This window comes from Typopeltis vanoorti, chromosome 12 (assembly GCF_054136105.1).
Source record: "Typopeltis vanoorti isolate ZY-2024b chromosome 12, IOZ_Tvanoo_1.0, whole genome shotgun sequence".
In the NCBI taxonomy this organism is placed as follows: Eukaryota; Metazoa; Arthropoda; class Arachnida; order Uropygi; family Thelyphonidae; genus Typopeltis; species Typopeltis vanoorti.
In genome coordinates this window covers 105,792,769-105,818,772 of record NC_143560.1, presented here as the reverse complement: position 1 = coordinate 105,818,772, position 26,004 = coordinate 105,792,769, and the positions used below count along the sequence as shown (strand labels likewise).

At 35.3% G+C, this 26,004-nt stretch overlaps 1 protein-coding gene across 1 annotated transcript in view; it reads left to right on the top strand.

The window, feature by feature from the left end:
• The window catches only part of LOC150101107 (laminin subunit alpha lam-3-like), a 789,889-nt gene that overhangs the window by 432,612 nt on the left and 331,273 nt on the right, over positions 1-26,004 (top strand). The window contains exons 30-32 of the mRNA XM_090402236.1: positions 7,762-7,873; positions 19,369-19,509; positions 25,571-25,683. Of these exons, the coding sequence (XP_090258362.1) occupies positions 7,762-7,873; positions 19,369-19,509; positions 25,571-25,683 (366 nt within the window). The remainder of the gene's footprint in view (positions 1-7,761; positions 7,874-19,368; positions 19,510-25,570; positions 25,684-26,004) is intronic.

Genomic DNA, 26,004 nt, shown 5'->3' with positions numbered 1-26,004 from the left:
CTATTCTGCCTCTGATTTGTTGACAGTGATCATGCGATACCCACTTAGGAAGTGGCTAAGTTTATAAATGTTCCATTCAGAGACTACATGCTGAACTAAAACGCAGGAAATTATGACCACCTGAGGAGTATGCTGGGTCATGTGGCATGGTATTAGTTGTTGGATGAGAAGGATATTGACAGTGCATGGGAAGTGTTTAAAAAATACTTAAATGATGTGATCTCAGAATGTGTCCCTAGAGTTTGAAGAATAAATAGAGTAGGAGTGAAAGGGATGTGTAATCTAATTAAGCAAGTGATTCCTAAGAAAAGGATGATGTGGAAGATGTGCATGAGGATGGTGTTCCTTCCCTTTATGTGTCATCTCCAATCCAGGAGGTTGGCTACCATAATGTAACTCATGGTTGACTACGGGTGTAACGACATGTCGTGAGGACCCTATGTCTTCCACATATTGAAGAAGTAATGTCCTCATAGGGTAATACTTGTAAGTATTCATGGCTGTAAATCCATGTTTGTTCACAGGGACGATTTGCCTCTTCTGAGGGGTGAAAAACCAGAGTTTCTGGGTGAAGAAAACCTCACCTCTGTATGAGACTAGCTAAATTCATGTCATGGACAGGAATCGAACCCAGCTCTTTCTGACCAAAGGACTTTGTCTATACCAACTGAGCTATGAAGGCTCTATGGATGTTGCCAGTTATGATAATTATAACCAGCAGGCCAATAGAGTCACAAGTGTTTTACAGAAAGCTAAGTCTGAGTATGAAAAGAAGCTAGTTCTGCAAGTTGAAGACAACTCAAAAGAATTCTATTATTATGCTGCAAGTAAAAGAAAGAATGAATTTGAAAGCATAACTACTGAATGTGGATGGTATGTAGGTGACTAATGCAGAAGAAATTGTTCAACTAATGAGTAGTCATTTTGCTAAAGCTATCAACATGGTGTATGTAACATTGAGCTCATTTCTACCTCTTCACTGTATGAAGAAACTCGTATATATCAGGAGGAAGTACTAGAGCTGTTGCACAAATTGAATAAGAACTCTGCAATAGGAACTAATGAGATATCAGTATGATGCTAAAGAGTATTGGAAGCTGAATTGACAATATTTTTGACTAGGCTATATTATTTGTGTCTCTGAACAGGGACATGAATTTGAATTAAGATTCCACAGGAGTAGAAATAACGTATGGTAATTCCATTGCACAAGGGTGGTGTAAAAACAAATGTATCCTACTATCGACCAATGAGTATCTCAGTGGTGGTGAAGAATTTGTAAAAATTGGTTAGGGCTTGCATTCAGAAATGGGTTGACACAGAATGAACAGCATGGATTTACTAAGGAAAAGTCATGTTTTAGCAACTTTGCTCACATCCTATAATAATGTTACCTCTGAGTTAGACATGGGGAATGGATATACAATCATATTTTTGGATTTTGCTAAGGCTTTTGACAGAAGAATATGGGATTGGATTATAAACTATTGGCATGGATAAGAAGATGGATGACTGACAGATATCAAAAGTCATATATTGGGGATGAATCTGCAAGATTCAAGGTAATCAGTGGTGTACCTCAAGGATCAGGGCTTGGTCCATTGTTATTCAGTCTGTACATTAGTGACAATGGGAAGGATTTAACATGCAACATAGCTATTTGCTGATGATGCAAAGATAGGTAGGGTAATCAAGAATGCTACTGCTGATATGCAGTACTTGCAGAATGATTTGAATAGGCTAGAATTGTGAGCATGCGAAAATGGCTATTAGTTTAAGATTAATAAATGTATGATCATGCACTATGGTATGATTAGATATCCAATTTCATATTATATTGGTGGAATTATGCTGGAAGAAACTGAGGCCAGGGATCTTGGAATTTTAGTAGACAGGAAGTTGAAGTTTAATGGTCATAAACTAAAAAAAATATATATATTTTTTTTTAAAAAGAACCACAGATATCATAGATTAGCTGGGTTTTCAAATAATCTCCTTAATTTCCTAAATTTACTTACAGGAAACAAAGAAGTAGAGCAATTTTTTGCTCACTTATTTCTTTCCAAAAATATCATTTCCTTTTCTTTAAATTTAAGCAAAACTTGTCCTTCCTCAGCAGATTTCAGAGTTAATGTTTTAACTAAATTTAATTCTTTCCTTTAGAATACATTCAAAAAGATTAATTAATTATAAATTTTTTTGTTGATGGACAGTTTATTTGTACAGGCTTTTCAGCAGAGAAACTTTATTTTCTTTTCCTCAAATTATTACTAGATATAACATACTTTGTTTTATAATATGTAAAAATTATGTAAGGAACACTTAAAATTAAAAATGGCTATAATTTTATAAACAGCTATAGAATAAAACTTTATCTCCACTGCTAATAAATTTTATCTAACTCTGTTATAATAACTTTTAAAACAATAATTGAGGTCGTCTTGAGATTTATATCTTCTGTTGATCATTCAGTATAAAAATAAATAAATAAATAAAAAACTTTCAGCTAAAATGGTTGTCTCTATTTTTTCATTTCTTAACTTTCTTTTAATTCTCCAAAAACTGTCTTACATTTGAATCTCAACATGCTCATGATATTATGCAGATATGATATGTTGAAATTCTGAATATTAGATATGCTGAAAATTAGTTGCACCGATTCACCAAAGTCTGAATCTGCATACTCACTAGGAATACTTAAGGTGTTCTTTCTTCAGGTTGAAATGACAAGTGAAATTAATTCTTTGTGGTAATGAAAACAGTTTCATTATACAGATCATTCTGCTAAAGAAAAGGATGACATATTCTTGACAAAATTCTTAATAAGCTTTGGCATCTCTTTTCACTAATGTTCCAGTGGATGAGACGCTGAAGCTTCTTTCCAACCCCCCCCCCCCCCCCCGATATTTGAATATTCTTTAAGCACTAATAAACAGCTCTTTTAAAACAAATTATTGAAGGTGTAGTAATAGGATCATCACATTCACTCCCCATTACTAACTTATACACAGGATCATTTAAAACAGCACTTAAATCAGCCCCCCCCCCCCTCCCAGGTCCAAAGTATGGTTGAGGTATATAAATGATGTTTGGCTTATAGGCTCTTTCCAACTTTTTACAATTCTTCAAAAATATCCTCCCCGGAATATCTTTTAATGTTGAAGAGGAAAAAAGAGTAAGGATTCTTCTAGCTGTCTTGGATACGTTACATAGCAACTGGATGGGTCCTTCACGTGTTCAGTCTATAGGAAGCCCCCCCCCCCCTTTCACCCCCACACAGACAAATTGTTTATGTTCCTAAGATAAATTATGGACCACCAGCATCCTTTCTCCTTCCCAAGTGTTACAGTGTTCTCTGTCAATGTGGGATCCAGTAATGTAGACAACCAGGATGGACCATCATTACTAGAAGAAAAGAACAAAAAATATATTCAGTACGGACAATCAAAAAGTGGACTAGCCCAACACACGTTAGATGAAGACCATTTCATCAGGTGGAAAAAAGTGAAGCAACAACAGGAACAGGAATTTCATATTGAAAAGAAGAGAATGAAAGAAAGTTTTAAAATGTATCAAAGTTGAGCAGCTTTCAGAGGTGAACTGTAGACTCAAATATACAAACATCATGCAAGAAAAAATGATAAAGTTTGTAAACAAGAACCCAATCTTCAGGATTCATTGGCAAACCCCAAAGAAAACATTGACTGATTCAGTCAGAGAAGCATGTGATGAGATTGTCTATTAGGACAGAAAAATCAGAACTCCTTGGTGGACTTGGAAAGTTAAAGAGGCAGTCAAGGAAAAGAAGAAAGCATGTCGTAAGTTCCTGGCAAGTAAGTCAGCTCATGATCTTCTAGAGAAAAATGTAAGAAAGTGAAACAGTCTATAAAACTAACTAAACAAAAGTCATGGGAAAACTTTGGTAAGAACATAGAACATATGTATCATGAAAGAAGTAAAATATTCTTGAGGCTATTGGAGTCAAAATTACCATAAAAGGAATCAGATGATAAAGGTGACATGAAAACTGAAGATATTGATATTCTAGGTGTCTGGAATAATTACTTTGAAAGACTGCTAAACAAACCAATCATTGTCAGCATGGCGATAGAAATCTCCCAACAGAAATGCATATTGATACTTGAACTAGAAAAAGCCAGCTATTTTTCCACATTTCAAAAATTTGAAATGTTGAAAAATAGCTGGAGCATATGAAATTTGATGAGAAATGTTCAAATATAGAGGTATAAAAGTTTTACATGGCTGCATTGCATAATTCAGAAGGCCTGGTCAGAGGGTAGAATTCTGGATGATTGGAGCAGAACTCTCATAGTTCCCATCTGTAAAAAGGGAAATAAAACTGAATGTGAGAATACAGAGATATTTCCCCACCCAGTTTTCCTGGTAAGATTTATGCAAGTATACTTGAGAAATGGCTAAGAAAAATTGTGGAAGGGAAGCTTGGTGAAGAGCTGTTGTCAGGATTAGATTTTCTCTTTAAGACAAACAGTTGAGAAATCTTGGCAATATAACAAGGATTTGTATTTAAGTTTTGTTGATCTGGAAAAGGCAGATGACGAGGCGCCCAGAGGAAAGTTCTTCAAAATGCTACTTATGGCGTAAATGGGACATTATATCCAACAATACATAGACTCTATTTAAGCTCTAAGTCAGCAGTTAGAATTGAAGGAGGTAAAAGAAGATGGTTTAATCTTAAATCAGGTGTGTAACAAGTGTGCATATTATCTGCACTGTTATTCATTATCTACACCCTCTGTCCAAAAAGAAACTGAACTTTTCAGAAATAGAAGAAACTAGTGCTGCCATCTGTTATATCTTTTTGTGGTCGAAAGCAGCAACCTTCAATAGTGTTGTGTCAACTGTTTGACATTTGTTTCATTAGAAGTTGAGTTATAATGCCAAGAGTGATGACAGTGTGTTTTGAAGAACAGTCAGAAAATGAGTTTCAAACAGAGAGCTGTGATTGACTTTTGTGTTAAACTTTGTAAAAGTTTTCTGAAAGGCATCAAATGCTTCACAAAGCATACGGTGATGAATGCTTATCTCAAACTCAAGTTTACAAGTGGTTTAAGCAATTTCAAAGTTGTCGTGAGACGCTTGAGGACGACAAAATGCTGGGCCATCCAAAAACTGGACTGAGCGAAGTTAACATACAAAAAGTGCTTGACTTCATCAAAGAAAACCTGAAATTGTCCGTGAGATTAATTGAAGATGAATTGGGGATTCCAAAATCAACTGTGCACAACATTTTGTCCGAGAGTTTGGGCCTTTGTAAATTGAATTCACGATTTGTTCCCCACAAGTTGACCAACAACCAAAAAATGTATCGAATTGAACACTGCAAGGACCTCATTAAAACCACTCATAAGGACTCAAACTTCCTTGAAATAATCGTTACTGGTGATGAAACGAGGTGTCTTGAGTATGAGCTTGAAACAAAGCACCATAGTGCTCAGTGGTATTTAGGATTAGGATAGTGGCATTGTTAGTATTTAGGAATGTGTTAGTAGATCTAATCTCAGGTGGTGCAGTCTCTTAAACAGAATGGGAGAGGAAAGATTAGCAAAAGAAGTGTTCTTTATCAAGTGGCAGGAAAAAGCCTAGAGGAAGACCGAGATGTAGGTGGATTGATATAGTAAAAACTGCCTTACAAGACTGAAATATAAGATCAGATGATGTTGGAGTCTTGACAGATAACAGATTAATTTGGAGGAAAACTGTTGATTGGAAGTTAGTAATGATGTAACGTTTTCATGTAGTACTGCCATAATTATCCTTTACACCCCCCTGTGAGGGTACATGTCAGGAATTTGATTATGATGATCTCCAGTGAGTCAGGGACTCATCCAGGGAGGTCATGTACCAGCTATCATAATCTTCTTGAATTCATTTGCACTACTTGTACAGCCACACACACAATATCCAGTGGCAATCCATTCCAAGAGAGGTCACAACACTATGAAAGAAAATTCTAGTCCTCACCCCCTACTTGATAGCATTCATTTTCCTCTTGCAAGGATGCCCTTTTCATACCCTTCATAAAATGAACAGCTTCATCTACTGGTATCCTATATCATCCTTTCATCAATCACTAATAACAACGAAGATTTATTAGTCAGCTTTGACGTAACTGCCCTTTTCACTAATGTCCCAATCAATGACAATATTATTCTCTTACAGAACATGTTTCTGCCTGACATTACTGCCCTCTTTGCCCACGTACTCTGCTCTAGGTATTTTGTGTGGCAAAATAATTTTTACCTACAAAAAGAAGGTATGGCCATGGGCTCACCCCCCCCCCCCCTTTCCCCCAATAGCTAACGTTTACATGGAAGACTTTGAGCAATGAACTCTGGATTCAGCCAGCCTAAAGCCTAAAGTCTGGCTCAGATATGTTGATGATATTTTCGCTATTTGGCCCCATGGGCACAAAACTTCAAATACATTCCTAAGCCACCTGAACAAACAACACAAATGTATCCAGTTCACCATCGAAATTGAAAACAACTCTCTTCCTTTTCTAGACACTTTCACACATCTTCCCTCAGGCTGTCTCTCCTTCACAGTCTACCGCAAAACTACACACACGGGCCAATACATACATAAAAATTCATACCATCATTCAATACAAAAACTAGGAGTCATAAGCACCCTCAAACAATTTGCTCTAATGAACAAGCTCTTAACCAAGAATTCGAAATCATTAACTAAACATTTGTAAAAAATGGCTACAATAAAAAAACTGTTCACAAAATCCTCCATAAAAATGCCACTAAAAACAAAAAAAATTACAAGAATGCCATAGACATGCTATATCAGAGGCAGTTCAGAAAAAATAGACAGAACACTACATAAATACAACATTAAGACCACCTTCAAATCCCTGACAAAATTAAGAAATTTACTTAGATCTTCCAAAGATCCTCTTCCATACCTGGCCCACCCAGTGATATTAAAAATCCCATGTACCTGTAACCTACCCTTACATAGGAGAAACAGGATGCACTATCTCAATCAGAAAAGACAAACACACAAATGACACATTAAATACCTCCATTATGTTAAAACAGGCCTATCAGACTACGCACTCCAAATATGCCACAGAATTGACTGGAAAGGCACCAAGTCCCTACACCACACCAAAACCTGGTTTGAGAGAAAATTCAAAGAAGCTTGAAATGCTAAAACATTATCCTAACCTGAACAAAAATGATGGATTAATCATTCCAAGAATGTGGAGGACCCATCTGCAACCCTTATAGCAACCAGAACAAGCCCACAAGAAAATCGCAATATGAAATGACTTTAGAAATGTTTAATGTAGTTCCATTTTTAATTTATTTGTATTTTAATTTTTTATTTTATTTATTTATTTGAATTAAAATTTTATTTTATTTATTTATTTATTTATTTATATTTTTTTCCCCACAAACGGTCAGGCTAGGTTAAAAGATTAACAAGCATTTAGATTCATTTTACTTCGTATAGTGCAGCATCATGTAGTTTACATCTTATACATATGTATTTTTCCTGATGATGACCTCAATACAGAAATCAAAACATCGAATGTTATTTTCCTAATGTTAAGTAAAGTAGTTATTTTAGCACGTGTGTTGTGTCTCCATAAATTCTTCGGTATGAATTTTATTATATCAGATTATTTCAATCCTAATTGATTAGGTTTTATTTCAATATAAAGTTTGAAATTCTTTCAGGATTTAAGGCACTTTTATTTTATAGACTCCTTGATGTTAGCATGGATGTAGCTGTTTCTGGCTATCAAACATCACAAACAGCTGAAAGTATTGAGATGTGCCGATGTCCTCGACAATATGAGGGCACATCTTGTCAGGTATGGTATCACACATCCTATGTTTAAAAATTTTTTTTTTTTTTTTTTTATTTATATGCCAAATTTTATGACTGAAAAAATACTAAGGAAAGCATTTCATAACCATGTTGATGCTAGCAATACAGTGTTAATATGAATAACTGAATGAAAGTTATTTTATTTTATTCATTCAGTCATTTATATTATAAAATAAATTATTATTTAATGTATTCATAAATAAATATATAAATAAAAAACAACAACAATGAATTGGGTAAAATATATTGTTCTACTCTTTTGAAGATGGATTTAAAACTGATTATGGACTATTCTTCTTTCCTTATTGCAAGGGAATTTGTAGTTAGGGTGTGTCCATAGTCCTATTATGATAGCTGCTTCAGTTTTTAATATTTGCCTTTCTGTGTATTTGGTGTTATCAATACTGTAAAGAGCTCGTCTAATGCTCTTAATAAAAAAATATCCCTCAAATAAACATGTAATTATAAGTAATAATTTCATTAATAATAGTTACTCCAAACCAGCAATCAGTTGTTTCAAGGAAGGAGAAGCAAATAAATACTCTCAACTCTAATCTTTGATTGATCTTATTCATCTTGATAAATTACTTCATGAAGGAGAATTAGTTCAGAGTATGTTTAGATTGTGATAGTTTTGTATGGTAGTATTGTATTTATGTTAGGGTTAGAATATAATTTTATCTTGGTATGGTCAGGAAATCTAAGAAATAATTGACAGCCAGTCTAAGAAAAAAAAAAGAAGTAGAATTTAAGAGTTCTGACTGCATTGAGATATGTGCAGTTATTATATGTAGTTGTTATATGTGCAGTTGTATTGATCATATGCAGTGCAAAGAAAGTGGTACAAGTAATTTTAGATTTATTTGTAAGCATTGCTTAGAAATATCTGAATCAAATTAAATACACCCAATTCTCCATTTACATAGTAGATTGGTTCCAGAAAAAAAAATGCAAAAAAGAATATAGTGCATATGAAAAAACAGAAGAAATAAAACTCTATTTCATTTTAATGGAATATTTTTTATTTTAAATACTTTTTTAAAGTACGAGGGTGGTCTGAAAAGTTCTCGGTCTAATAATGAAAAAAAGAATTTATAATTTCAAAATTATTTTTATTTTTCAACACAATCTCTCTTAAGATTTATTCCAGTGATGCTCCAGCACCATTATCCCGTCCCTGTAGTGATTCTCAGTAAGATCTGCAAAATATCCCTCTATAGCTGCACTCACCTCTTGATTTTAAGAAAACGCTGACCTGCAAAGAAGAGTTTTAGTTTTGGGAAGAGATAGAAGTTAGAGGGAGCCAAATCTGGAGAATAGGGTGGATGTTCCAACAATTCATAGTGTAGATCCCTTAATTTTCACATTGCCAAAACACCTTTTGTGGGCAGGTGCATTGTCCTGATGAAAGATGATTTTTTTCTTCTGCAAACTAGGTCTTTTCTCGTGAATTTTTTCGTCTAGTCTAGTTAAAAGATCTGAAGAATATTCCCCGGTTATTGTTTTACCCTTTACAAGATAATTAATAAACAAAATGCATTTAGCATCCCAAAACACCAATGCCATGATCTTTCCTGCTGATGGAACAGACTTTGTCTTCTTTGGTGCTGAACAACCAGCTTCTGTCCACTGTTTTGACAGGATTTTGGATTCTGGTGTGTAATGGTGAATCCTAGTCTCATCTATAGTAATAAATCGAGGACAAAATCAGTTTTATTCTTGTTAAAACGCTCCAAGTACTGTTCAGAGATTTTCATGCGAGTGTGTTTTTGATCTGCTGCGAGCAAGTGCAGCACCGATCTTGCACAAAGCTTTTTCATTTGCAATTCTTCATGCAAAATATATCCTACATGGTCTTTTGAAATGCCTATAGTCTCAGCAATTTCACACACTTTGACTCACCGGTCATTCAATACCATATCATGCACTTGATTGATCAGTGATTTCTGGTGTTGTTACACTTTTTGGACTTGCTTCACGTGGATTATCTTCAAGGCTGGTATGGCCACGTTTAAACTCAGCAGCCCATTTCTTAACTGTCTAAAATGAAGGAGAAGAGTGCCCATAAACGTTTATTAACTTCGAATGAATTTCTTTTCGCATTAAAACCTTTTTTACAAAGAATTTTATAACTGCACGATATTCAATTTTATCCATTTCAAGGGATACAGACAACTGTATAAAACAAACTACTTGATAGAGTGACTTGCAATTTGACATGGATGCTTATTACAGATGTACCAACTTAAAAAAAAAAAAAAAAAATCATGTCGATAGCGTATTATCTCAACCTTGACCATCTATGGTCAAGGCCGAGAACGTTTTAGACCGACCACCCTTGTATATACAGCTTTCTTAAAGGAAATAGTGTGTCACTAATAAAACAGAAATTCAAAAAGGCCCAAATACACCTGGGCATATGGTTATTATTTAAATTTTATTTGCCATCAATTTCTGATGGTAGTCGCATTCTTTTGTGTGAAACTGGAATTAAATCACTTCCATCACTTGAAACATTTTGGTCATCCTGTTCATACTGCAATGGCAAAACGTTTTCTTCAGGAAAAGTTACTAAAATTAGCACTAATTTCCAATAATTCTGAAGGTTGATTTTTTTTTTTTTTTTTTTTTTTTTTTTTTTTTTAAACCATGAACTCTGTAATTAATTGTTGAGATCTTGTTTTGACTAGATTGTTGTATAATTTTTCTTCTTATTGCACCATACACGACTTCAGTTCACGTTTAAGCTGTTCACCTCGTTCAGCATTTAGATCACGTGTAAGAAAACGACTTTGCAATTTACTAGCCATTTGAAGCCCTTTTTTAATTACTCCTGCAGTGAGTGGAATCTCTACATTATCACTTTTTTCTTTTTCATCGAGATTCTCAAGGATAGCTTCTATTATTTCATCTTCACTAACAGCCTTGTCAACCATCAATTCTTCAATATCTGCAGACGAAAAATCATCAAATCCTTCTCTGCCAACTGCACGTGCTAATCTGATATTGGGATATTCAGTTGTATGCAAAAGGGTACAGGGTTTTTCTTTTTCACATATTCTAGCCAAGTAGCTTTCCAGCATGCATCTAAAGTTGATGGTTTCAATTCTGATAATGCAAACTTAGCAAGTTTGATGCAATCCAAAATAGAAAATTTCTTCCACAGATCACTGACTCTCAATAAATTATCCTTATCTAATTTATCTAAAATGTATTGGATTGTTGTTCTTATATAGTAAGTTTTGAAGATGGCAATCACACCCAACTGGTTGCATTAAGGATGTTGTATTAGGTGGCAGAAAACAAAATTCCACATTTGGGTGTTCTAAAACAAGATGGCCAGGCGCATTGTCTATAGTCAATAAACCTTTAAAGTCCAGATTTTTTTTCATCAAATAGTTTAACTTCTGTAACAAAACATTGATTCTTGAACCATTCATTAAAAAATTTCTTTTGTAACCCAACCTTTTTTGGTTTGTCTTCCAGTGCACTGGTAACGTGTTAAAATCCATACCTTTCATTGCCTGTAGTCTTAGGGATCGATTAATGAGTAATGGTTTTAATATACGATCTCCTGAAGCATTGCTGCAAAATAATAGTCACATGATCCTTAGTTGCTTTAACACCACCAACACTTTTGTGATTTTGCTATATAAGTTCTACTTGGCATTTTTTTTTTCCAACAAAGGCCAGTCTCATCTGCATTCCAAACTTAATCAGGGGGAGTGTAACCACCATTTTCAATAATTTTGGACAGTTTTGAAAGAAATTCGCTAGCTGCCAGCTCATCTGCAGATACAGCTTCTCCTTTATTTTTGCATTATGAAACACACATCTTTTGATAAATTTTGAAAGCCAACCTGTGTTTGCAGAAAAATCACAATTGTTGTTTAATGTTGTTGGCTCCTTTTCCTGAATCTGTTTGTACAACCACAATGCTTTCTGTTTGATGACATTTCCATCTAAAAGTTTTTTTTTTCTTTTTTTTGTGAGCAATCTTCTATTCACATCGCTAGGGTCTTTTCTTTCTTCAAAATTTAATACATACCTTTATAACTCTATTGCTCTAACAAAACTTTCATGAACAAAACACAAGACATTGAAATGTTTTGAACTGTAAACAAGAAATGATTATTTAGCAAACAGCTTAACTCCTTCCAAGCAGCTTTATATAGGCAGGCTTTCTGTAGCAGACCAACTTAACTTGAAGGAATCGGCATAGCACCCTTCTGCTTCTAGGAACCAACCGCAAGTGAATATAGTGGATCATCTGTCGGATTAACTTCGGGAATCGTAATTACAAAAATTGATTTTTTTTTGTTGTCGTCACAGTTGTCTAAGGAAATGCAAACAGAAAAGAGCTCTTGAGAAACGTGTACTTTAATGGAGAAAGAATTGAGAAAGTCAGCAAGTTTTAGTACCTGGGATCCATTATTTATATGAAGAATTGCTGTTCAAAAGATGTCAGAAGAAGGTTAGGAATAAACAACAGTCAGAGACCTATCTAAAATCTGGAAGGATGGATCTGTCTCGATGGGTACAAAGTGTGGATTTTGGATGCAGTTGTTTTTCCAACAGTGACTTATGGATGTGAGACTTGAAACCTAAAGAAGTCATATAAGAAAAAGATATCTGCTTTTGAGATGTGGTGTTACAGAAGGCTGTTGAGGATATCATATACTGAAATGCGTACAAATGAATGGGTGTTAGAAAAGATCAGTAGAACTTTAAGGCTCCGTAAAGATATCGACAGAAGAAAGTTAAAATATTTTGGACATATAGAAAGGATGGAAGGGGGACTTCTCAGAACAGTAATAGAACGTCAAATTCCTGGGAAAAGAAGAAGGAGTAGACATCAATGAGATGGATGGTGTGTGTGTGGAGTGACTGATCTTCAGAGAGTTGAGGCCGCCAGAAAAGCAAACAACAGGACTACATGGCGAAGCCTGGTGTGGAACATCATCCAGCATCGGAGTGACCAATGAACATATAGATAGACAGTTGTCTACATTCTGGCATTCTGTAGCTTAGCATTATCCCTGATATTTAAAACATTGAGGGGATTCCCCAAAATTCAAGTTTTAAATACATATGTACCATCTAGGAAATGATAATAATAAAGGAAATATCCTTTTTAACAGAACTGAATTCAAACAGAAATTTTAAAAATAAGCACTATTTGAACCATGTTAAATCAAAATATACCATGCAAAAATAGAATTGCTTTTCTTTTCTAAAACAGTGTTATTTCGAAATCGTGTAAAAGAAAAGACTAAAAAGAGAGTTACCTGTACTGTAGATAGTAACAAATAAGACTGTACTTATTCTTAGTGCAGTACTAAGTGTAGACAGTTTAGTTGATGATATATCATGTAAGTTTAGGAATTGTTTAACTGACGAGTTAAACAATTTATTTAATATAACTTAATCAAGTTATTTAAAGAATTCATGATTTTTGGGAAAAGAGGATTTAATATAGGATAAGTTTTCTTATTCATAAAGTCTAAATGAGAACTGAATACAACAAATCAGGGATAGATAATTCTGGCTATAATTCTGTTTAAAGTAGCTGGTGTTTGATAGATTAATCCGTTGAGGAGAAGGAGTCTGTTAAGCAGTACTCCTTGTCTGGTTCCCTGATGAAAACACCAGGGATCTTATATAACTGGAATAGCCTATTTCACTTCCATTCTCGAAACAGCAATCTGTGAGTTAGAATCCCACTGCAGACATTGATGATTGTAAATGTCTTTAGGTAGATGAATTTCATCTGTGAAATTCATCTTATTAAAATTTTACATAATTTTTCTCTATTGGATATCTAATCTTCAATCCAACAAAAATAAATAGAGAGAGAAAGAGACATGATGCACAGTTGACTATAGAAAACTTCTGAGGCTCAAGAATAGTTTAAGTCGATTGTTTGCTATAGTGAATTTTCTGTATTATAGCATTGCTCCTATGGGGCTTCAGTGAGGGACTTTTTTATGGATTGATATAACAAGCAAATTTGTTCTAACAGTGTTTGCTATATTCTGAAAGTCAGCTGTAGCATCATTGTAATGTACTGTATTCAGTTTTAAGCCTATTGTTTATACAGTTTTTTTTTTTATCTTTTATCCTTTTTTTTTTAATTTTTCCTAAGAACAGTTATTAAAATCTCATCTATGCCACAAGAATCATCACATTTTTATTATTATTTTTATTATTATTACGGTTATCTCCATGGAGTCAGTAGACTCATCGCGGGAGACCCAAACTAGCAAAACAATATCTGTCATATCTCTTCTTGAATTCATTTACAGACGAAGAGCTCACAACTGAGTCAGGCAATGAATTCCACTCATTCACCACCCTCCATGCAAAAAACCTTGTTCTGACACCTTTGTTAACCACACTCTTCTTTAATTTCCAGAGATGACCTCTTGTTCTTTCATCACTATCACACAGCTGAAACATTTCCCCTGCATCAATCCTATAAAAACCTTTCAGTAATTTGAATGTTTCTATCATATCCCCTCTTCTTCGCCTATCAACCAATCTCTGCAATCCACAAGCTCTCAATCTATCAAATGTAGGGAGCATTTTTTATATCATTCACCAACTTGGTCACTCTTCTCTGAACCCTCTCCACAGCCTCCTCATCTCCAAGGAATCCAGGTGACCAGACCTGAGCACAGTAATCCAAATGTGGAAGTATCAATGCTTTATAAAGGGGAATAATAACCTCTTTATCTCTGGTTGTCAGTGTGTTCCTCAACAACCAAGTAATCCTATGTGCAATCTTGGACACCTTAGCAATGTGTCCTCTGAACTTCATCTCCCTATCTACCAATACCCCTAAGTCCCTAGCCTCATCAATCTCTTGGAGTACCTTTCCATCTATGTAGTACACAGCTGGTAATCTTTTAATCCCAAAATGCATGACTTTACACTTTTCCACATTGAACTGACATCCATTATCTTTTGCCCATTTTACCAGCTTATTTAAATCCTCCTGCAAACTTTCAACATCAGCTTGATTTTTTATTGCACTACACAACTTTGCATCACCAGCAAACAACTGAATATCTCCCTTTAAGCCATTTCCTATATCATTTATATACAAATTAAACAACATTGGCCCAAGCACAGAGCCCTGAGGCACACCACTGGTCACCTGCCTCATTCTGGACTCGGCTCCTCCATACACCACCTTATGGTATCTCTCCCTGAGCCATTCTCCTATCCATATCACCAATTTAATATCCATTCCCATCTGCTCCAATTTGCGTAACAGTGTTCCATGGGGTATCCTGTCAAAAGCCTTAGCAAAATCCAGAAGTACCACTGTGTAGCCAGTTCCTTTGTCCAACTCAGATGTTATTCTATTATGAATAGTTAATAGATTGCTAAGGCAGGATCTGCGTTTAACAAAACCATGTTGGCCTCTATAGAGTATCATATCCTGATCCACCATTCTCGAATTTTGTCTTTAACCAACTTTTCCAACTTTCACCACTACTCCTGAGATGGTGATTGGTCTGTAATTAAATACCGCAGTTTTAGAGCCACCCTTATGTAAAGGAACCACTTTGCCTAACTTCCACTCCCTAGGGACCATACCAGAGTTCAAACTTAAATTAAATATCCAAGTAAAAGGAGTTGACAATTCATTTGCACATTCACGCAACACCCGAGCTGATATTCCATCTAAGCCTACAGCAGTGTTTGCATTTATATTTGCATATAGTTCATAGCACTTACAGTAGAAAATATTTCATATTCTGTGATAGGCTTTAAATCTGATATTACCATGATATCCTATGCTTAATCTATCAGATAATTCAGATATGGGCTTAAATTTGATAATTCCTGTTCTGTTGAGTGTTTATGCATTGATCTTTGGTTGCCCAACTGATTGTTTGCCTGTGGAGAGTACTTCTGCTGTCCAGCCATTAGTTTGGGGATTTGAATCCCACTATAGGCACATATGTTAATGAATGTCTTTTGATGGTAGATGAATTTCTTTTCCACAACCTTGCTTACTGGAAACTTAATTTCACTTGAAAAAGTTCCTTGTTTGGATTGTCTAATTGCCAGTTCACCTATGGTATTAATTAGTTAAGTTAAGGGGATAATAAATCCCTCATTATTTTAAAGCTGGATACGAAACTCGGAGATCGAAATCTAAGAGTTTCATGCCGAAGAACTATCGGTGAATCCAAGCGTAAGTCAACACCTGAGTAGTACAACACTAGGGCAACTCAGAGCAAAGGTGGAGCAAGCTCCATCACTATCCTTAATATTTTCTCATAATGCAAAACGCAGCTCCTAGGAGATGTATTACTGTTTTCATTATGAGGAGAGGTTACCCAGACCGGTTTCAATCTTTATCGAGGTCTCATCAGTGAGTAGATAGACCTGGAATACCAAGGTTTAAGTGAACCGAACTTACACATACATATAAATTGCCAGACTGGTGTACCCATATATTATTATTACTACGATAAAGAGCCAAGAAGCTATTTTTCCGGCGGTGTAAATTAAGTTAAGGGGATAATAAATCCTTCATTATTTTAAAGCCGGATACTAAACTCGGAGATCAAAATCTTTCAAAATCTAAGAGTGTCATGCCAAAGAACTATCGGTGAGTCCAAGCGTAAGTCAACACCTGGGTAGTACAACACTAGAGCAACTCAGAGCAAAGGTGGAGCAAGCTCCGTCACTATCCTTAATATTTTCTCATAATGTAAAACGCAGCTCCTAGGAGATGTATTACTGCAGATACACCAGTCTGGCAATTCGTTAGTAGGGGTATATGTAAGTTTGGTTCACTTAAACCTTGGTATTCCAGGTCTATCTACTCACTGATGAGACCTCAATAAAGGTCGAAACCGGTCTGGGTAGTGACCTCTCCTCATAATGTAAAACAGTAATACATCTCCTAGGAGCTGCGTTTTACATTATGAGAAAATATTAAGGATAGTGATGGATCTTGCTCCACCTTTGCTTCGAGTTGCCCTAGTGTCGTGTACTACCCAGGTGTTGACTTCCGCTTGGACTTGTTGATAGTTCTTCGGCATGAAACTCTTAGATTTCAATCTCCGAGTTTCGTATTCGGCTTTAAAATATGAGGGATTTATTATCCCCTTAACTTAATTTATGCCGCCGGAAAAATAGACTCTTGGCTCTTTATTGTAGTATTAATTAGTAGAAGGTTTATAATCTTCACTGATAGGATACAGGAGGAAAAAAAAAATCGAGGATTCTATCATTGATGCTTTACTTGTTTGTTATCATTCTAAATGTCAAGAAAATTTTATTTTGCCTGTCACACTGTCACGACTGCTTTTTCCAGTCAGACCTTTTGTTTTTGATTTGGGAATATTTATGAAAATGACTATCAAAGTCCCAAAATAGTTAACTGAATTTTTTTTTTAGTTGGTTATGTCATGCAACAAAACAAAATTGTTAACTTCTCTTCAGTTATAAAAGGACTTTGATCCATCATGATATAAAACATACTGCATATGCAGATCCTTCCAAGTCAACTTCTTTGTCTCTTTCATTCTATCTGATAGTGTTCTAGGAACACTCTCCCTCACTCTATCTTTCTCAAAATCTAAAAACCTTCAAAAAATCTCAATAGATTCCTCCTTTTTCTTACCTTCTTGTCCACACATGGCACTGGTGATGTGTGGGTAAGAAAACAACAAACTTTTAGAACACACCAGCTCAATTTATGAAACCTAAATTGGCTTTCTATTCAATATCTATCACTAGTAAAACTAAAAATGAAAGAACTTTCATTTTTAGTTTTTCAAAGGCTGCAGGTTCAAATTCTGCCATGGGCATGGGTGTTTGTGATTGTCTGTGAAAATAGTATTGGTGGTCGGCAGTAGATGGTGCTGGTGTACATGATGATGGTAGTTGTGGTTAGTGGAGTGGTGGAGACGGAGAGCTGTATGGTAGGTTCCCTCCCTCGATGACTCCTTGAACTCACTGGAGGTATTATTACTAAATCACTTAAGGAATTGAATAATGTAGATACGAATATAAATTAAATTACACTTTAATAAATATTTCTGATATTTTGGCATCGTCACGTTGCCATTTTCAAAAGGAACTTACAAAAAAAGGCACATGCACGTAGGCAATACAACACAGTAACTGAGAATGAAGAGATGAAGCTATTGTTCTCCTAAAAGTCCTGATGGTGCCCTCTAGCAGGCTAAGTAAGTGTTCTTGGCTGTTGGTCTGAAGGTCTACTGATGTAAGCCTCCCAAATTTGGGGCAGTCGCATACAACCAAATTTGTTGAGGTTTGGAGAGTTTCTTAGGGCTGAGGCTGATTCCATAAATAATCTTTCGAATTTGTATTTGCTACGGTGTATTACTGTAGCGTTCTTCCACCGTATTTTGTGGGGTGTATCCAGAGCATGGTCAGCAAGACCAGAATGGCTGTACTTATGAAAGCGGATGTAGTCCTTGTGTTCAGAAATTCTGATATTCGCTGTGTAATAATAAAAATATTTTTGTAGGTTTTTTCAGTTTTCTAAGTTTATTTAGTTAAATTTGAGGAATTTAACTAAATCTTACTTTAAATGAAATTTAACTAATAATTTAACTAAATATGATGAAATTATATTTCATCATCATAGAATGAAAATATCATTCAAGAAGAATATCAGCAAAATTGGCTACACCACATAGAAAGGATAAAAACAATAGGATTCATATTTTGGATAAATATAAACCTACAGGAAGAAGAGACCATGGACGTCCAAGACTAAGATGGAAAGACCAACTTCATCTGCAAAACAGGAACAGGACAAAAAAAAGTCTATACCTGAATCTCAGACGACGATGACGAGAATGAAAATATATAATGTCAGTATTCATATATAAACTAGCATAAAAGTTTATCATATAGCCCAAGCATCTGATGATTGGTAATACATATATAAGGCTTTCATCCTACCTTAATGAATTGCGTGATAACATCATGAACATGATTAAGAGGCGAAATTTAATATACATCCATCCATCTGTTCATTGGACATCATCAGATGCTGTATGGTCACTCTTTACTTCAGTAATGTGCCTCGCTAGTCTTCCCCAGGGGTCCTGTTGTATGCTTAATAGAAGTCTCCAGAAAAGCATACAACAGGACCACCTGGAGAGGACTAGTGATTTACATATCGAGGCTGCTGTTCTCTAAAGATCAGTCACTCCAGACACACTATATAAACTAATTTTAATATCCTGCTTCAATATTTATAAGTTAGGTATTCTTAGTTTCATTTTGTCTATTATTATAGAATTATAAATTTTGATGTAGCAGAGACAGAGTGGGTGATACTGTATTTGGAAAAATTTTTAAATTTGATAAGTTTTTATTTAGGAAGAAGATTGCATGTCTTTTTCAAGCAAATTATGATGGAAAAAAAAAAAACAGAATTTTTATTCTATCCTGATATTAATTGTTTCATTATAGGATCCTGCATTAGGCTATTATCGGAAAAGGAAACCTAATTACTTAGATAGTAAGGATGTTCTGGATTTGGTGGGATGGGCAGAGCCCTGTGCATGTAATAACCATACCCGTTTCTGTGATAAAGAGACAGGAATTTGCATTGTAAGTTGTTCATTTATTCAAAAAAATGTTTTTTATTACATAAACTTATTATTATATTAACTTATTTTATTATATAAAATGTTGAATATGCTGTAGTAGGAATAAAGAAAGAATTTTTATTATTGTAGAATGCCCATAATTTTATTCATCATTCATGGAAGAAATGATATTGAGACTTGGTCTCATGCCTTTATCTTTCCATGATGTGATTTTGATATTTTTCATTCAAAATTTCAAAATAAATTTGAAAAAAATTGAAGTCTTCTAATCTGATACTTTGAGTAAATTATAGTAGACAAAAATTGTTTTAATCCTTTACTCCACAGTTTTTGGATGAAATATCTTCACCTACTACATTACTTGTACACACATATTGCTGTTGATTTCAATTGCTTTAGTATATCCCATAATGCACATGGTCTTATTCTACTATATTCTGTGATCTAGAGTATTTTAATTATATGGTGATACACCATTTACATTTCTTGTACTTCTTGCAAATCAGTGGATGATTCTTGTATATATAGAAAATATGACTTCTGTATGAAGGATGAAAAACTAGTTTCTTGGAGGAAAAAACCCTGCACCTCTATATGAGACTGGCTAAAATTGAATAAAACTGATACAAGTTCCATATCTCATAGATGGGATTCAAACTCGGGTCTTTCCAACCAAAGGGCTTATCTATACCAAGTAAGCTATAGAGACTTGCATTATGGAATACCAACTTTTTATAATATATTATAATAAGAAATTATAACATCACCTGTAACCATTCAGCAAACTAGATCTTAGTAGATCTCCTATTTATATTTGAGTACGGAAATGTAACAATAACAGGCAGATGGTAAGCAACAGCTTTGGACGGTGGGGGGGGATCACTTGATATGATAACAAACAAAAAATAAATAAATGCATACTCTCTAGCAGTAAGTCATAGGTTGATCCTCAAGCCCAGCTTTGTAATGACTGCTTCAGAAAACTGCTATGCAAAATGGCCGTATATGTATTCTTTCACAGTTTTCTAATAATGTGTAGCCTGGAAATTTCTTGTTTATAACCTAAGAACAACTAAAGTTAGTTACTTTACTAACATGTTGTTTTTACTTTTTCATCTTTGCATGGCTAGAGAAAAGAGAGAGAGAGAGAGAAATATTTAGTAAACATTGTTTCTGTCTGTGTCCCTTTAAAGTACAAAACACAGAGTATCTGTTATGAATCTGCACAGTAGCTATTTTTTTAAATAGCTAAAATGATGTTTAATGATAATTCTGCCAGTGAAAGCAAACCTGTGGTACATTTGTACTTTGGATAGGTTAAGAGTAAGATATCCTTGAAATCTGCTGTGAAGACTTTTTTTTTTTATTGACCACCACCTCAAATTACTGATAAGCAAGGTAGTATTTTCACAATCATCATCATCAGTAATACTATCTAGCTACACCGCCTCCACTTGGAGAAAGTGATCATGTAGTCTTAACCTGGGAGATTGCTAAACATGCAGAATTTTCAATTAAGAAGGGAGATATGTGGAAATATAAGACAGATGATTATGACAAATTGAGGAGTTAGCTTTCTTCACAGTCATGGCATAAGAATTTGAAGGGAGAGAGAGATGCTGGTGGTGCATGGGAGGTGGTCAAGGAGTGTTTAAAAAAAGTACTAAATGTATCTAAATGTATAACTAGAGTCAGAAGCATAAATCAGGAGGAGTTAGCGGGATGAATAGCTTTATTAAGCAATAGTTGCACATAAAAGGTTGTTGGGGGATTATAAAGAAGAAGGTGATCAGCATGAGCAGTATAAGGCATGGGCAAGAAGGATGACCGATGTGGCAAGGAGGACTTAAACTAATTATGAGAGAATGTTATCTGATGAGGCCAAAAGAAACTCTTAAGAATTATTTTGCTATGTGGCAAGTAAAAGGAAGAATGACTATGGAAGGATGACTTTAAAAAGTGCTGATTGTGGGAAGATAACAGAACCCAACCACTTAGTTGAATACTGAGTGAGCATTTTCAGGAATTTACCATCTAAGTAATGACATTGCAATGCCAGATGTGACATCGACTAATAGGAGAATAGAAATTGAAGAAATGGAGGTGCTTAAAATATTGCAAAACCTCAATATGAACACAGCCACAGGATTAGATGACATATCGGCCCATGTATTATGAGAATGTGCAAGGGATTATCAGCTTCTCTGACCAAGCTGTTTAATTTAAGCCTCAGAGCTGGAAAGGTGCCAGTGGAGCAGAAAGAAGGCAAAATACTCCCATTGCATAAAGGAGCCCCAAGACAGAAGGAGCAAATTATAGGCTAGTCAGCATCTGAGGAGTGGTGGTCAAAGTATTGAAGAAATTGGTAAAAGACAGAATTCAAGACTGGACAGATAGGAATATGATGCTCTGAGTACAGAGCATCATATTCCTATTGCATGAATTGAAGCAAGTAGGAATGGATATGAATCCGATGATTTGGATTAGAGGGTGACTGATGGACAGATATCAAAGAGTTGTTTATGGAAGAGTTGAGTCCAGGAGAAGGCAAGTAACCAGTGGTGTACCACAAGGCTCAGTATGTGGTCTTCTGTTGTTTAATTTGTATATCGATGATATAGGAAATGATTTGACAGGAAATATTCGGTGTTTGCTGATGATGCTAAACTGGGAAGGGCAATGGTAACAATGAAGCTGATGCAGAGATCCTGCAGGAAGACTTAAACATACTATCAGTACAGCAAAAGTGAATGGCTGCCAGTTTAATGTGGCCAAGTGTAAGATGATGCACTTTGGAAAGAAATCAGAAGCTGTGTATTATATTCATGGAACTGAACTGCAGGAAACTGATCAGGCCATTCACTTGATGATTGTGGACAGGTAGTTGAATTTTTGATGTTCCACACAATAAACATCCTAGAAAGGGTTCTTGATGGAAGACTGAGAGAGGAGGTAGAGATTGCAAAGGAGCAGTTTGGCTTCATGCTGGTCGATCGATGACTGATGCTATCTTTGGGTTATGGCAGATAATGGAAAAGTTTCGAGAGAAACAATGGGAGCTACACCTGGTATTTATTGATCTGGAGAAAGTATACCATAGAGTGCCAAGGCAAGAAGTCTGGAAGTGTCTGAGGAAGAAGAAGAAGATACCAGAGAAATATGTAAGATTGGTGCAGGAGATGCACAGAAATGTGAAGAGTTCAGCCTGCTTGGGAGAAAACTTTCAAGTGACAGTTGGTTTGCATCAAGGGTCAGCATTAAGTCTGTTCCTGTTTAATATTGTGATGGAGGTGGTGACGAAAGAGGTGAGAGAAGATGTATGTGCCTTGAACAATGTTGTATGTGGATGACATCGTGCTGTGTGCAGAATCAAGAGAAGAAGTGACGGGTAAATTGGAAAGACGGAAAGAGGTATGAGGCTGAGCAGAAGTAAGACAGAGTACATGTGTTGCAAAGGGGATGGCAGGCAAGAGGCAGAGCTGGAAGAAAATGTCATCAGGAAAGTTAGTGACTTTAGATACTTAAGTTCAATGGTGAAAGAGGAGGGAGAGGGTGAGAAGGAAATGGGATGCGGGATACAAGATGGATGGAGGAACTGGAGAGAGATGGCTGGAGTGCTATGTGATAAGAGGATGCCAGTCAATCTAAAGGGAAAAATCTATAGGACAGTGGTGAGATCAGCTATGACATATTCTGTGGAAACTGTGGCCCTGAAGAAAAATAATATCAGCAGGATGGAGATAGCAGAGATAAGAATGTTTAGGTGGATGTGTGGTTTGACCAGAAAGAATTGTCTGAGAAATGACTATGTAAGGGGAATGGTGAAAGTTACAAACTTAGGAGCAAAGATACAAGAGGCAAGGTTGAGATGGTTTGGATAGGATATGAAGCATGAGGATGAGTATGTGGGAAGAAAGATCATGCAGATGGATGTGCAGGGGTGGAAGCGTGGGCAGCCAAATGAAGAGATGGAGAGTGCTGGTGAAGGAGGATCTGAGGATGAACAACTTAGATGTGGTTACAGCCCAAGACAGGAGGATGTGGAGGAGACTCATTAAAAACAGCGATCCTACTTAGTGGGATAAGCTGAAGAAGTTGAAGTTTAGAGGGCATATTGCAGAGATGACACATCAGATTACATGATTGTTGGGAGCACACTAACAAGCAGGGATAGAGAGGTCAATTGTTCCTCTATATAAGGCTTTAATACGGCAACATCTGGGTTACTGCACATGAATCTGAACTCCCTGATTCCGTGGAGATGAAGTTGTGGAGAGGATTGAGAGACGAGTGACAAAGACTGTGGAAGGTATATGGAATGCTCTCTATGAGAATAGATTGAGGGTCTGTAGGCTTCAAAAATTAGCTGTTTTATAAGATTGACACTGAAGACATTTTTCAGCACATGGCAAGAAGATAGAAACAAGGGGCCACCAGTGGAAGTTGTTTAAGACTGTGATTTGCAAGTTTTAGGACTAGATTTTTGATTGGTGAATGGGTGGAATGGGTTGCCAGAGGTGGTTGTGGAGTGGTATGATAGGTATTGTGTGAGCGATGGCTAGTGTGGAGACTAGCCACCATGCATCTTCCATGATGAGTCTTCTGACTTCATGGAGATACCTGTATAATAAGAATAATAATATATCCTCACTGGAAGTGAAAATCATCTCCCATAGAAGGCTTCACAAATATCTATTACAGTGGGATTGTGAACCTGTAGGTTGTAAAATTGTAAAAAATCTTGTAAAGTTTTTACAATTTTTACAAAAAGAGTTACAAAGCCAGAAACTTTGATATTATTCACACGTCTGCTGACAATTTCTGTATAAATTCTAATGCAACCTTCAGATACTGCTGTCATATTTGGAATGGTACACTCCCCCCTCTAAAAATTATTTTCTTTTCATTCTTTTTTTTTTTTTTTTAAATCAACCTCACATAAAAGGCCACAAACCTGTGACATAGCAGTGTGAAGTGTGGGTAAGATAGAATGAAAGAGAGGAAGTTTGAAGCTGAACTGTTATAAGATGCTGCTCATATGTTAGAAGAAAGTAGAGAATGATGATGGAGCAATATCCATGAATATACCTATTGAAAAGGCATAATGCTGAATTGAGCATGTATGAGTAAGTGATTGTTAGGAATCTGAAAGAGGAGTCACCTATCAAACAAATCATCCTCTTCCAAATAGTAACAAGTAATTTAATGATAGTTTTTCATGCACTACTCCAAATGGGAGAACAGTATTTTCAAAGTTTGGTGCATTCGGAATTTGTACAGAGTTAGTTAGATTAGACAGAGATGAAAAATAATATCTTGAATGAAAAGAATAATAGATTTTTTGGAGGCTGAAGAAGCCCTTGATATGATGCAGTTCAGATCTTGACTGGAGATCTGAATATTTTCAAAGGTAAGCGAGCGTAAAGGGAGATCTTTCTTCCAAGAAATTAAACAACGTTTTTGTAACAGTGAAATTCACTAGACTGTTTACATCCCATTGGAGAATGTCAAAGCTCACTGCTTTAAACATTATTTATGGAATATCTTGATGCCATCTGGAAGGTTGAATGAAGATGAGGAATTGAGTGTCTATACTGTCATTAGCAAATCTATGGATACGATTTGAGGTTACTGAGAAAAGGTCAATAATATATATCAGGAAGAGAATGGATAAAAGTGGAGTCCAGTAGGTATCTATGTCTCTGCATTTGTTTAAGAGATCTTCATAATAAAATCTATCCCAATACAGAGGTCACATGTTAGGTTAGTGAACTTAATAAAGTATTCATCATGAACTATAAAAAAAAAATAAAATAATCTTGATGACTTCATGTTGATTTTTTGTTACTCTTTGTATCAGTTACTTTATGATGCCTGTTAAGACAAAATACTTGTTATAGCCCTAAATATTCAAATACCCACTTCCCACCCTCAGCATAGATCATTCTGCTTAGTAGTAACCCAACAGATTATGATGTGTGTTTTTTAAATATGAATTTTAATGTTTTTATTATTTATTTATTTATTTTATTTTACGTATTTATTTATTTTTTGGTCATTAGAATTGCACAGGCAATACCATGGGGCAGCAGTGTCATTTGTGCATTAAGGGATATTATGGTGATCCAGTCAGAGGACCTTGTAGACCTTGTGCATGTCCCCTTTCAGCCAATAGGTATGTTCAAGGAGTCAATAGACAATTTCGTTTAATGTGTAACTTATAATCATTCAAAATCTCTGTTTACATCATTAAATATGTTCTGCTAAAAATTACAATAAAATGTTTTTATAACAACACATCAATTCAATTGAATATTTGAGGGCATTATAATCAGAATTTGATTACAAATTCTTAGTTAATAATACATAGTGCAGATGATTAAAAACATACAAATACAGATTAGTTTATTCAAAGTTACTAACACTTGGTTACAGCACCAGGATATTGTAAAAATAAACATAATAATATAATATAAAAGAAATATAAGCAAAAACA